The 14,958-nt window shown below is 42.4% G+C and overlaps 1 protein-coding gene across 12 annotated transcripts in view; it reads left to right on the top strand.

The window, feature by feature from the left end:
- The window catches only part of KIAA1217 (KIAA1217 ortholog), a 1,682,267-nt gene that overhangs the window by 1,031,851 nt on the left and 635,458 nt on the right, over positions 1-14,958 (top strand). For 7 of the 12 annotated variants that reach the window (XM_069648169.1, XM_069648165.1, XM_069648167.1 and 4 more), the window contains one exon: positions 8,246-8,326. The exons of 4 other annotated variants lie outside the window; for them this stretch is intronic. In XM_069648169.1, the coding sequence (XP_069504270.1) occupies positions 8,246-8,326 (81 nt within the window). Of the gene's footprint in view, positions 1-8,245; positions 8,327-14,958 lie in introns of those variants that run through there. One more of the 12 variants, XM_069648174.1, reaches the window with a different exon arrangement.

The raw sequence follows: 14,958 nt of genomic DNA, 5'->3' as shown, positions 1-14,958 counted from the left end.
ACAACGAATCTCAAAAGACCCAAAAGTGATTCACCACCTCCACTTAGTATCTCTGATCCCGCCATTGAAACTATTCTTGCAGAAATAAGAGCTTCGAAGCCATTATCGAGATTACAAATATAAAACTGCAACAACTAGATGAAAGATGGCTAGGATTTGATAACAGAATGGAAGAAGTGGAGACGAGAGTGGGGGGTCATAGAAGACCTATCCCTAGAGTTGTGAAGTTGAAGAAATCCATTAAAGAGCTCCAAAAACATAATGAAGATTTAGAAAACCGCAGCAGGTGCAATAACCTACGCATCTCAGGCTTACCGGAAGGCTCTAAAGGCTCAGACCCCATTGTGTTTCTACAAAAGTTTCTACCTGCCATTCTACATCTACCCTTGGAAACTGTATTGAATATACAGCGCGCTCACAGAATTGGTCAATCCACAGCTCCCACTGCATCTCGTGCATTACCCAGAACACTCATATTTTACCTCTTGGAATACTCTCAGCTTCAGCTCATTATAACGTCTGCCAAGGAACGCAAGTCCCTCATGTGGCATGGAAACAAGATATTCATCTCTCAGGACGTGGCCAGAAGCACAGCCCAATGCAGAAACGTTTTCTTGTCCTTTCGTCCTGCTCTAAAGCAGCTTAATATCCGCTATGGGTTATATTACCCATGCTCTTTTAAAGTTACCCATGAAGGTCGTACAGCTGTGTTTGATGATCCAACTGATCTTAGAACCTTTATTCAATCCATCAAAGGTGAAGGCATGGACACATCCTCTCCTTCAAGTACTTCAACCTCATCTGTTACCTGAGAATTTGGCCTTATAACGTGTACTGATTTTTTTTCATTCTTTTCTTCCTATCCTCTGTACTAGATACTACTCACTTAATGCAATCTTTATCCAATCACTCTAACAAATTGAGGTGGGTGCTCTAGTAGCGTCCTTCTTCCACTGTGGTCACGTTTTCCTTTTTGGCGACCCAGTAGGTGTTACCTATCCCCGTTACATTCTTCTCTCCTGTTTATTTTCTCATGTCCTGTTTGATCTCTAAGGCAATTCTTACCCTATTGCATATACTTTCTCAGTCTATGATCAAACTCCCTTACCCTATCCCTTATCCCCAATGTGTTATGCTTCTGTTTCACTCTTTGGGTATATATGTCTTAAGTTACATCACTGTTAATATGACATTGATATGGTACTACTGCTATTTAATGCATGTCTACCATTATGCATACGATTAAATGATTTTTAAGTGTATTACATGGAACATCAAAGGATGTAAGAATCCCATTAAGAGATGTAAAATCCTATCTTACCTTAATAAATTTAAGCCATCGATAGCATGTTTACAGGAAACTCATTTATCAAACAAAGAAACAATGAAGCTCGAATTCCTTTGGGTAAAGGAGGTTATTTCTAGTCCAACAATATCCAAAAAGAATGGTGTGGCCATTTTGATTAGTAAAAGACAACCCTTTAAAATTTGTGATCAAGATGCTGACACCAATGGAAGATGGGTTTGGGTAAAACTACTTATTGATTCAACACAAGTCTCAATCTTAAATATTTATGGTCCCACTTTACCAGATCCCGCATTCTGGACCTCAATCGAACAAATGATACTTAAAAATAACTTTACCAGCTTAATTATGTGTGGAGATGTAAATCAAGTCCTGAACCCATTTTTAGATAGAAAATCCAGTTGTATATTAAAAACTAACAAAACCCACAAGTCCTTTGTGAATTGTATAGCGAAACTGGACTTATTGATACCTGGAGACTATCCCATCCCACACAAATAGATTATACCTTCCATTCACCCCTGCACAATACATTATCACGTCTGGATTATATTTTTGCAATCAAAACCCTATCTGACTCTATTGTTGATTCTAAAATCTCCAATATTATTATATCAGACCATGCTCCCGTAATTACCTCCTTCTGTTTAGCCGATATCAACAAAGCTGCTAGCCGATGGAAGCTTAATAATTTTCTCCTACAAGATCCACAGTTTACTCAATCCATTCAATCATTTATCCTACAATATTTCACAAATAATTTAGATGGTGACGCTTCAGTCGTAAACAACTGGGATGCGTTTAAGGCGGCTATAAGAGGTCAAATTATGGCCTTCTCAGGTAAAAACAAAAAACTTAGAAAAAAGCATTTGGATGACCTCTACTCTCAATTTAACCAATTTGGATGACCTCTACTCTCAATTTACCCAAGCAGCTGAAAAATGCTATTATAGAGACTCTACCACGACCAATCTCCAACAGGTCATGGCGCTATGTTTCAAAAGTAATAAAGAAATTACAGAACTAGCCGCGGGGACGATACTCAAATATAAAACAAAAATATATCAGACATCAAATAAAGCTGGTGGAATGCTTGCCTCTTATCTAAAAACTAAAAAAGAAAAATGTCACAGATCCCATGTAAAGGATGCTCAAGACATATCTCACTATTGATCCGAAGATATACTTGATTGCTTCAAAAAGTTCTATGCTGATCTTTATGTCCTTATGTCCTATTCCTAATGATAACATAGAATCCTTTTTAACAACATTATTCAGACAACATACCCTCAAATAGACCTCTCCCACCTTGATAAGGAAATTACATCTGCAGAGATCATTAAAGCCATCAAGGGCTTGGGTAAAGGGAAAGTTTCCGGTCCTGATGGACTTTCTACTGAATTCTATATCAATCTATCCAACATCCTAACTCCTAAACTTAAAACACTATTTTCATATTTCATATCTCAAAAATCATCATCTGGTTCATTCTCAGAAGCTCTACTCATTATATTCCCTAAACCCTACAAAGATCCTACAATTCCTAGCAATTATAGACCTATATCCCTCATAAATATTGAAAGCAAAATCGTTGCAAAAATGTTAGTCAACAGAATTGAATCCTCACTCCCAGTTCTTGTTAAAGCAGATCAAACTGGTTACGTGAAAGGACGTAACATATCCTCAAATGCTAGACTATTACTAAATGCCCTTATCTTAGCAGCTAAAGACAAAAAAGACAAACAAGGATATGCAGCCATTGCACTAGATGATGAAAAAGCTTTTGACCGTGTCAATTAGAACTTTGTTTCAAGCCCTTTAATGGCATGGTTGTGGTGAAACATGTATTTCCCTGGTCAAACTTCTATATTCATCCCCTAAATCCTCTATCTATCTAAATGGCCAAGCATCCTCCTTCTTCCCTTTACTTAAAGAAACACGGCAAGGCTGCCCCTTTTCACCTTTACTATATATTCTCTCTCTTGAACCTTTATTGGAATTAATACAATCCAATAAAAACATCCCAGGTATTTTGGCTGGCGCCTCATATACCAAAATAGCAGTGTATGCTAATGATATCCTTATTCTTATCAAGAATCCCAAACGCCACCTGCCAAATCTACTAAATGCTTTAGCGCAATTTGGTCAAGTGTCAGGATACAAATGAAACAGAGAGAAATCAGAAATTATGCCCCTAAACTCTTAGGGGCCGATTCATGGAACAAACGTGCGCCGAAAATCTTCGCGCAAGCCGGCGCAAGCAGGCGCAAGCGGAAAAAAACAGGCGCGTGCGATACATGAAAGTCCCTGCACGTGTCTTCCTCGGGATGTGCGCCAAACCCGTGCATGGCGCACACGTCACTGCAACATCCCGAAAGACGTGCGTGACGCGCACAGTGAAAGCGCACAACCTCTGCGCATACACTAGAAAGTGGGCGGAACACGGGGCGTAACGCGTGGAATGGGGAACAACTTGCGAAAACAAGGGCGTAACTGGGGATGTACTGCAGGGAAGCAGAGGGAACGCCCACACGCACCCGAACCACACGTATTCATGGAACCGAATAGGGCAAAGCCACGCACAGCGAAAGACACGCACAAGCCGATACACGTCCGCCACACGAAGGCAGGCGGTAGCGTCCCTGCGCATTACAAAAGTGGCAACATACAGCAATTGTGCAAGCGGGGCAGGTGTATTTCGGGGGTTCGCGTGAACTTCTTCACGCGATTGGGCCTGGGGGAGCGTGCTACGTGTATTTCAGGGGTGCGCGGGAAGTATTACACGCGAATAGCCTGGGCGCGTGTTTTTCAGGGGTGCGCGGGAAGTATTACACGCGAATAGCCTGGGCGCGTGTATTTCAGGGGTGCGCGGGAAGTTTTACACGCGATCGGGCTATTCGCGTGTGGAACTTCACGCGAACCCCTGAAATACACGCGCCCAGGCTATTCGCGTGTAAAACTTCACGCGAACCCCTGAAATACACGCACCCAGGCTATTCGCGTGTAAAACTTCACGCGCACCCCTGAAATACACGCGCCCAGGCTATTCGCGTGTAAAACTTCCCGCGCACCCCTGAAATACACGTAGCCCGCTTGCCGTGCTGGTACAGGGTTAGCGCAGCCCTTTGCGCTGGATTGGGGATTTTGATGGCTTTTCCCTGCGCGGAAGGCGTTCTTGGGGGCGTAACTGGCGCTGCTGGAAGGTCGCTGCGCCACGGCTGGTTTTGGTGGCTGGAATCCATGAATACGCTGTGCGCGGAAATGGGTTTTGGCGCACGCGGCTGGCGCAGGGATTCGCACGCGCACACTGTGCGCCAGCCGCGTGCGCCACTTGTGCGCTGAATTCTATGAATTACCCCCTTATTGTCTCAAACATGACATTGATATCTTTGGGCTTAAATGGTGCAGTAGTTCTATAAAATACTTAGGAATTCGATTCGCCCCTACAATCCAAGATACTGTTAAAATTAACACAAACATTTTATTGGATATTCTTAAAGACCTATCTTTTAAATGGTCCCCCCTATATCTTTCTTGGTGGGGACGTCTAGATACTATTAAAATGATTCTGTCCCCTATTGTATTATACTAGCTACAGCTTCTATTGGTTCCATTAGCTCTTTCCTTTTTCATATCTATAAACTCTATTTTATGAAACGTTTTATGGGGAGAAGGAAAAAGTAAAAGAATAGCTTTAACCAAGCTTAAAGATCCATATGAAAAAGGGGGAGTTAAATTCCCAGACTTCAAGCTATACCATTCTTCGTTTCTACTAAAACAATCTCGCCACTGGTTTTCTGATCCCATAATTAATGATATTCCCACATGGTGTACTTTAGAAAAACATTCAGTCTCCTCCTATAACGTCACAGACCTCATTTATATATTTAAACACACATCTATGAATGTCCTAGATCCTATTAAGGCATCTATCTCAGCCCTACAAGCCTTTCTCTTTCATCATTTCAAAAGCCCAAATAAGTGCCTTTCCCCTTTAATATGGCATGACAAGAATATTGTAATTAACAGCAAGACCTTAAATCATAGATCTTGGATAAAAAAAGGTATTAGATTTATTCAGCACATTATAGATGGCCCGTCAGTCCTCACCTTTCAGCAAATGATATCCAAATTTGCCATTCCGAAAAGCAGACTTTCTATACTATAATAAATTAGTTAACTCCTGTCTAGATGCACATAATAATTTTTCTAACGAGATCCTTTCTCCAGATCCCTTTAAATTGTTACAGCTTACCACGAGTAATGATGTAAGGGCTTCAAAATGTTATAGTATGCTCACCACCTCAACTTTCGATGTTTGTACTATTCGTCTGAAATGGGAAGACGACTTAGGTTACACATTTGATGATCATATATGGTGCTGTCTGTTTTCTAAAATCAAAAATACATCTGTTTCAGCAAACATAACGCAACATTATTATTTTATTTTATTCATAGAGCATTCATTACTCCTGCCAAACTAGCAAAGGCTAATCCAAATCACGATGATAAGTGTTGGACATGTGGTATAACTCCTGCTTCATATATGCATATGTTCTTTGAATGTTCATTTACTTTCAGATTTTGGATAGACATTTGGAGGATTATTAAACTTATATTCTCTGTTAATGTTCAGCTGACCTTTTTGAATGTTTTCCTAGGTAGTATACCATTAACAACTAATATCTCCCTGGACTCAGTCAAACCATATGATTTATTGATCTGCACAGCCTTGAACTGCATTACAGGCAATTGGAAAGATTTTCGATCTCTCTCCACCAGAGGATGATGGAACTCCATTTGTAATTTACATAAAATGGAACTATGTATGGCTAATGAGTTAAATACAATCCGTAAATTCAACGCTAAATGGTCCTTTTTCATCCGCTGTCTTAATTATTTCAATGTAACTGCACATGGTACCTGAACCTATATACCTATTTTGAATCCATCAGATATTGGTTGATAATCTCATCCACATGTTTATCAAATACTATTATTATAACTGTAATAACAGTTTGAACAAATACAACATTATACCCATCTTCCCCCTTACTCTCCTCCCTTTTGTTTTGTGTTAGTTAGCTTTTGTCTACCAGTTAGTTTCCCCATCTTTCATTTTCCAATTCTCCCCAATTTTTTTTCATTACAGATTTGACATAATAACTCATGTTCCATTTTCTATTGCTTCCATAACATAAGCTCTGAGAACTTTGTAAAATAATACAAATGGGTTATGGAATGTTTTATGCTTCATTAACTTCTTCACATGTTATTATGGCTATCCTATGTTTATTTGCAGAAATTAGTTCCTCTTGATGTCTGTAACTTGCAAATACATGTGTTATCATTATTTCTGAAAAATTAAAACAAATTAAAAAAAATAAAGAGTTCCTGGCTCTCTCTCCCCACACAGTGGAGGGGTACAGAATGCCCTCCTGTATGGCCTGATGGTGGAGAACCGGTGCTGATTTGGATGTGATGCTGCATTGGTTGTGTTGAGGGCACTCCTCAAGGTTTGCGTTGCGAGGGTAGCTGGGTCCCTGATTGTCCCCTCTCTCCTTGATTGATCTGTCAAGGGACAGGAAGAAATACATGCCATTGGATTGGGTAGGTTGGTTAATCGTAGGGTGGGTTTTCCCTATTGCATGTTGGGCACTGGGGACATACATTTGGGAAATCATAAGCCCTCATTTGCATGCCTCTCATGTAACGGGCAGGCGATTCAACCGCGTCAATTCAATGATGGCCTGTTCCATTTGCCTGGGATACATTTGCAATCTAATAAAGATGATACCAGGTCTTTCAGGCTGACCTTCATGTCAGGGCCGAGTTCAGAACCCATGAGCTAATTAACCAATCAATGCGGCTTTACCTGTGTAGACATATAGGGCCTCATTATGAGCACGGCAATCATTTAGCTGGAATTACTCCCAAATTAATTTGCCTTTACTACCACCAGGTCTGGCATAATTACCTCCAGAGTTCAAGTACGGTAACTAGTTCTCATTTTTGCTGTTTAGTAGGACTCCATGTGCCAGCAGTAATTTCGCTGCAATAAATCTTTCAGTATTCGGAGGTAAAGTGGCAACTTTACCCCCAAAGTGAGAAGTCAGTGGTAACTCAATTGCTACCAAAAAAAGTGGTGGTAATGGAGTTACTGCAAAAAGACGCGCTTCTTCCCAACACGCTTGGCAATGGTGGCCTCCTCATAGAGTACAGACACGTACATCTGTAGGGGCCAGGTAGTGTAGTCTTCAAGATAAGCCCAGTGCCTTATGCAGTCCATCCGTCCAGCTAGGGTATAGGTTGTGTGTGTTTGTGAAGTGGTAGACAATGCTTCAAGGTAATAATGCACATCTAAGCTTTATATCTGACACTGTGTGATGCTTTGGGGGCCATGAGATTCCCAAATGCAAACCTGCTATTCAGAAAACGTGTCCACTGCTTATTTGAGATGACTGCTTGAAAGAAGGATGTGTTTTCTCACACCAGGCTAGAACTGTTTCCCAGCTCCCGTAGACCATTTTAGTATCAACTAAATCACATCAAAACCAAAAGCTAATGGCGACTGAGCAAAAGTGGGGAACGGGAAATATCAATAAAACCCAAGCTACACTTGAAATAGTAAGGCAGCAGTCCTTCAACTGGTCAAAAAGCAATCAAATATCTTACATTACATTTAACAATGCTTCCAAGAGCGAGGCTAGGCCAGGGTGAAAAGCGTGTGTGCACGTCTTGAATGACAACCGGAAGTTGCAGCGATTGCTCTCCGAAGCAGTCGATAATGGCTTGATCCAGTATTGACATTGTATATTTTCATGCTGTTTCCCATTCTTGCCTTCTCCCAGTGCTGCAGTCTGTTTTCTTCTTGAGTCTTCTTTCTTTGTAAACATTTCTCCCTTTCCCCCGTTTCCCCCTCTTTCTCTTACTTCACAGGCTGTGCGGTGCATGTTGGCCTCCCTTCATTCAGAGCTTGACATTCAAAGGTACTTGCTGAAAATTGAATCCTGTCAGAGAGTTAGTACTTTCTTTCTTTCTACTGCATTGTGTGCCCGACTGCGCCCCCCACCCTAACTGTGTGCTGTCGGCTTCCTGTAACCAGCATTCTAGGTGACAGGCGTGTGTGCCTCGTGCATCCCCTTTCGCAATCTCAATTCATGATGGTTTTATAATGAGAGAAAATCGGTGCCTGATTTAAAATGCTTCCATTCTTTTATTAGCTATGTAAATCGTGTTCCCACTGCATGCCAACTCCCAACTGTGACTTTTAATAACCATTGATAAATCCACAAATATGCTTTTTCCCCCACTTGTTATGAGTTCCTAGTGAAATAGTGAAATCTACTGATAGCAGCAGAAGCTCTTTCAGATCAGGATATTTTGGGCCTGATTCATGGATGTGTTTCATAATGGCGTAATCCCATAGGAAAATGTTCCTTGAATCAGGCCCTTTGTAGGGACGTTCTAGAGTGTCACTTAACCCCTTAACTGCCAGGCTATTATGTACGTCTATGCAAAAAGGACAACCATACTCGTCCTTGGCACTTTAAAAGAGAAGTCTGTCATAGAGGAAACGGGAAAAGTAGTTCAGGCCTCCAGGTTTGCCACCGAAAGCAAATCTGATCAGATATTACTCTAGAAATCATATGGAAATGTAAAAAAAGGGAATAGGGGAGTGTGTCACCAAGGAGCATGCTGATCCAAAGTTTCCTCCATCTTGGATTTTAATCTGCAATTCCCAACTCAATAAGATGTTAACAATCTTCCCAACTGGGACTGGAGCAGCCAGCAAGAGGGGGTTTGGAAGTGCAGGGCCAAAATTCTCCCCAGCCTTCCAAATCCAAGTAAGCAAACTAAGGTGTGTTTAATTTGCTATGATACATCAATAGGTACATAATGCTTAATCGTCCTAGCCAGTGCCTTTCCACACAAAAGAGCAACTGGAAGACTATGTATGGAAGCTACTCTGACAGCGGTGTGTTTGCTGATGCTTCCCAGGCGTCATGGGAGTATCACCCAGGTAGGTAGATGAGCACACCCAGAATGGAATAGCCCAGTGTCCATAGGGGATGGCAGTACTAATGGAGTCTACCTCGAGAATGCACAGACATCAAACAGTCTATGCACAGTATAGACTGCAAAAGAAAGGCACTGTGATAATATATGTTACAAAAACTCCATCAGTGATCTGCACTCAACAATCATGTCTGTTCTGTGCTTCTATTCCCCCCTACACTCCATCTGGGCTGTTGGGTCAATGGGTGTCCAAATCTGCAATGAAAGGAGTCCCATTGTCTGAAGATGGTTCACACTTGCACAGTGTATGTCTCTTTTGTAAGAGAATGCCTTCTTTTGAGGATCACTGTGACCCCATGTAATCTTCATAATACACATGTCTTCAGGTGTCTTCCAACATTGGCAGTGATTCCTCTGCTCCCTTGGAACAGAAACTTTGTCTTTGTAAATGGCGCTTTCTAGTGAGTTCTTCCTCTATCAATAAAGCAAACCGCACTGAATGGCCCAGAGTGTAGCTGGCGACAAACTTGCCCCTGCTGCAGATCCTGGTGCCGGGTGGCTCACCAGGGCTTACCTCTAACAGAGTAAAGTTGTGTGGCTCTGATTATGGCCGGCGCTAGTCCATCTTTTGACAAGGAAAGCTTAATTTGTAGCACATATGATAGATGGAAGGTCTTCATAGCAAGATCTAGCAACTCTTGTCCTTCGATGATAGTCCAAGTTTAGGTTTCTGCAGAAGAGTCATCCTTAGTGTGACCTTTCTTTGAGTTATCTTATGACGGAAAGGCCTAAAAGATCTTACTATGGTGCTCTTCGTCACCCACGAAATATTGACGGCCCAGGGACCAGTCGGTGGGGACCCCTCAATTGCAAATCTGGTAGATTGGCACTGTGACGAAATGACTACTGCCCTGCAATAATACAGGGATGAGCAATGGCTTTCACACAATGCACTCAACCATGCACTACTGCTAGTAGTGCTGCAGTGATACGGTCAGAAAGGTTAATAGGCCTGCAATGGACTGTATACTCCCGTCGCCTTTTTTGGTAACGTGGGGCAAGGGCAGGCTATAATCTCCTGAGAAGAATTGACCAATAGTGAAGACCCCATGCAATTACAGTGCACTAAATACCAAACAAGGTTCTTATAAAAAAACAAGTAATTTATTCAAACGCTGACAATTGGTTAAACATGCTAAACCATTGTATCCTGTAAAGCAGATACACACATTCATGCAGATATTTATAAATCTACAGACTGAGATTGAGACAGATTAATGCAAATATATTTTTTGTTTCTGGAGACTGAGGCTCAACCCACTGGAAAAGTGCCTAGAAGACCATCTCAACACTGTTGAGACAACAACAAAGAGACTAATGTAGTTGAAATGGACACGAGGCACCTAAAAAGCTTTTCTAGCTTCCGAGCCCCTGGCCTTCAGACTATGGACCCCAGAGATGGCAAACGCACCTTTCTCTACCTTAAATGGCATTTACAAGTGATTAGTAATCATCTTTCATTCAATTATTTTTCTGCCTGCCTTTTTCTGTCTACCATTTAATACCCAGAGTGAACGGCATATATATGTGTGTATATACGTTTACGGTAGAGAAAGGTGTGTTTACTGTCTCTAGAGAAAAGCTTTTTGGGTGCCTCGTGTCCATTTCAACTACCATAGTGTCTCTGTTGTTGTCTCAGCACTGTTGAGAGGATCTTCTAGGCACTTTTCCAGTGGGTTGAGGCTCAGTCTCAAGATAAATACATATATTTTCATTAATCTGTCTCAATCCCAGTCTTCAGATCTATACATATCTGCATTAATAAATGGATAGTCTCTTTATTGTTGCCTCAACAACATTCAGACTGTCTTCTAAGCACTTTTCCAGTGGGCCGAGCCTCCTTTTTATACGGCAGCGAGCGTCTTGAAAATGGTCAAATGTGGTTGATTCTGTTGCAGCATCTAGATGGGCTTCATCCGAGCCGGTTGGCTTCAACCTCATGGCTCAACTGGATTCTCCATGTGACTGGGCCATGCAATGGGGGCTTGAAGGCATAGGTGGGGACTGGTCCAGAAAACATCACTGACTCAACATCATATTGATTTCAGCTTGATGGGTTCAAAGGTGTACGATGCTGGATTTGACACCAGCATTGGGAGAGGCAGCCCCTTTGGGCTTGTAGCGCACACAGAGACCTTCTACCAATCTTCTAAATAATGTAATGCTACTACTGTCATTCCCAGGCCAGGTAAAGGCCCCAAAGCTGGCTTACCTCAGTCCTGGGCAGTGCCTCCTGGGTACCAACAGTCTCTATGAGCAAGTAGACCTTTCCTCCATTAGTCACCTCTCGTCTACCAAAGGTGGATACGAGGAGAGCCTTGGCCCTCTCCTGGAAGCCTAACCTTCTCTCTATGCAAGGTAATTTGAGCAGATGTAGCTCCAACAAGGTTCTGTGTTGATTTTTATTCTGTCCCAAAGATGATTCACAAGAGTGAGGGTAACCCACCCTTCTAATCATAATTTGATATTTATAAAGTGCTTTGATCCAAAGCGCTGTAGATAGGATATATTTACATACATTCTTATTATTACACAATTGAAATTGGTACTCACTTTATCAAACACGGAAGAATGAAAGGCTGAGTCGACCATGCCAGGATTTGAACATGCGACTTGCAGATCAAGCCCAGATCACAGCAACGAGCGCTTAACCGACTGAGCCATCTTACCAGCTAATAGCATTCCTTGGCAGGGGATTGGTTAATTTTCAGGTTTCATGCCTGGAGCCAACCATATCCAGTGTAACAACTATGACCTCATTTGCAAGCACATACACAGAGTCTTCTGTCTGCAAAAAGGGGGATGTAGAAAGGACATGAGGCGAAGGCATTTTCCAAGATGGCGAGGCCCGACCTCTTTAGATCTCATGTCTCCTGACTACTTTGTCACTGCTCTTCCCCTGGCCTGCTACAGAGCAGAGCGTTTCTGTGTCAATGATCCCGCTTTGCTTGCAGTTTCCTTGCTAGTCCGCAATTCCCAGGCCCATTTTAGGGAGATAGCCTGCCATCCTGGAGAGAGCTAGCTGTGTCAATATCTTCACTAGAGGCACACAAGGATTTCCTGGGAGCAGCAGCACAGTGTATTGTGGCAGAGAGACTCCCAGGACCCCCCTTGTCAATTTGCATATTTAAGTAACTTTAAGTCTCACCCTAAGTTACTAGGGGAATCCAGACGTGGACCCCTTGCTCACTATTCTTAGAGAGGCACAGCTCCTCCCTACTGATGAGGTCCAACCAGACCGAAACACGTGTCTGGGGATGCTGTTGGTACTCTTGTTCAGAGGAGAATTGCCTAGCATTTCGGTGCTGGACTGCCCCAGGGCAGGACAAAGACTGATATGTTTGGGATATTTCTTCTCTGTGAAAGATAGTGAGCTAAAGACTCTGGGTAAGTCTCTCGTAACCAGGACTAATGTCTGGCAGAGAGACTCCCAGGACCCCCCTTGTCAATTGTCAATTTGTGGGTACTACAGACATCAAAGGCAGGACACCTACAGCAGCTGTCCCAACTGCCCAGCCAAAGCAGAAAGTCATCTGGTCAATACAAAAGTAAATTAACAGCACTTTCGTGTTGGCATATTACCTTAATTCCCTCATGATCCACTATAGCCATCCTTTGTAAAAAATAAAAAAATAATAATATATAGCACATTTTTACTTTAGCACAGTCTCTAGTTTATCGGAGACTGTACCTCTGCCACCAGGTTCCTGAGTTTAGCAGTACATTAAGGCCTGTGTATTTCCATCAAATAGATTCCTCTGTTTATTGCAAAAAGACCTTTGCAATGTTAAGAATAACTTTGCTTGCAGACATGCTAGCGACACATCGTGTGTAGTCATGTTACCAATGCTCCTGCCAACGTGTGCCCTGCTAGCACATTTCCAGCAGATATGCCAGCCAAAATAGGTTTCAACTTTCTAAGTTAGCAAAGTGGCTGGGGGCACTTTTAAAAGCATAGCGTCATTGCTGCTAAAATTCATTTGGATTTAGCAGACTGTGTGTAGATCCATGCTATACTCTCCCTTATCTTATAATACTTGATTAATAAGGTAAGGGGCATCCATGCCCAACTGTATGGTATGAAAGTGTTTTCTTAATTCAAAATGTGCTTTTAAAAGGAAGCCCACAGGAGCTGCTGCCCAGCTCCTTCATGTGCACTTTTTAAATACATGATACTTTAGTATTTATAAGAAGGCCAACTCACTGTCCAGCTGCTTGGGGGCCTACACACAGTGCACAGCAGAAGTATACATGTGTCCATTATAATGGCACTGCCCATGTGTCATGCTCACAAGGCCTACAAGCAGCCCTTTCAAAATCACAGGCATGACCTTGTTAGCAACAGAGCATAAAGGGGAAATGTCTGTTTAACAGCACCCACTTTCCTGCAGAGTAGCCGCCTTCACTTTGCACAGCAACAATACAATAAAAAGAAATCTCAGGGGAGGGCCCGCTGGCTGATGGCATTTTGTCACATGAATTCTCTTTAAATAAGCATATCAGGTTGTTCACTTATACACAGGCGCTCTGGTATTCGTGACCCCGCAGTAATAACCTCTAATTCCTAAGCACCACTCCTTGGAGTTCCTAGAAGTGGAACAAGCGGCTTTTCAGGGAAGCCATCTCGTGATGTTTGGGCTCCATTTGAAGGGGTGATTTTGGAAAAACAGAACCTGATTCAAATCCGTTGCCTGCTCCACAATGCATCGAACACCCCATTGGATGTGCTTAAAACTGTGATTAACAATTATCCCAGTGGGTTGTAAACTCTGACCTTGGGGGCCTCATACCATCCAATACGACTTATTTTATCAGACACATTTCAGGATAGAAGAAATTTGCCTTTTCTTGAAATCTTTCTTTTTTTTAGCCTTCCCAGTGGCCAATCGGGGATGTTTTTTCTCTGCCCCTATCAGTGTTACCTTTATTTTCGTTTGTTTTGCTTTACTGTGTGTTTTGATCGCAGTGCAATCCTGATCACATAGCCTGAGACAGGTGTGTTCGTGCCACAGACGCCGTATTCGTTTAACCAGCAAAGCATGTTGTTATGAAGGTAGTACTAGGACTGGCTAGCTGCACGCGCTGTGTAATATTGAATGTGCATGAACGGGGCGTTGACATCAGGAGTGTCTGCCGTGGGTGCATGGTGTGGTGCCCCCAGTCGCCTAAACTGCTTTCTAACACGCAGGCGGTGTCTTGTGTTTTTGTGGCGGCCTCATGAATGTGGGGACATTGGTGTAATTTTAGGAGGGGACAAGGGTGTTTGTCCCCCCCCAACTTTCGTGGCACACCATTCTGTTCCCATTCATTTGGCTGGGGCACCTTTCCTTTAGATGGCATGTCCCCCCAACCCCTACATTTTCAGCAAAGTTACTGCACTGTGTGGGGATTCAGAAATTCCTATGTTCTTCTGGGCAGATTGTGAACTCACGAAACAAATCACAATGATAATGCTGCACAAACAAAGTAGAGTCGTTTTTAATAGAACTGCTGAGTCATCCGAGTTTCTTCAGAGGTACATGTTATCAATTGAAAGTGCTTTGACTGAGTTCACAGACATGTATTCTGCAGTA

The sequence above is a fragment of the Ambystoma mexicanum genome, chromosome 2q, assembly GCF_040938575.1.
Source record: "Ambystoma mexicanum isolate Mex_15411 chromosome 2q, UKY_AmexF1_1, whole genome shotgun sequence".
NCBI classification, from domain to species: Eukaryota; Metazoa; Chordata; class Amphibia; order Caudata; family Ambystomatidae; genus Ambystoma; species Ambystoma mexicanum.
Note: the sequence above shows the minus strand (reverse complement) of the source record. Positions and strands in the feature narration are given on the sequence as shown.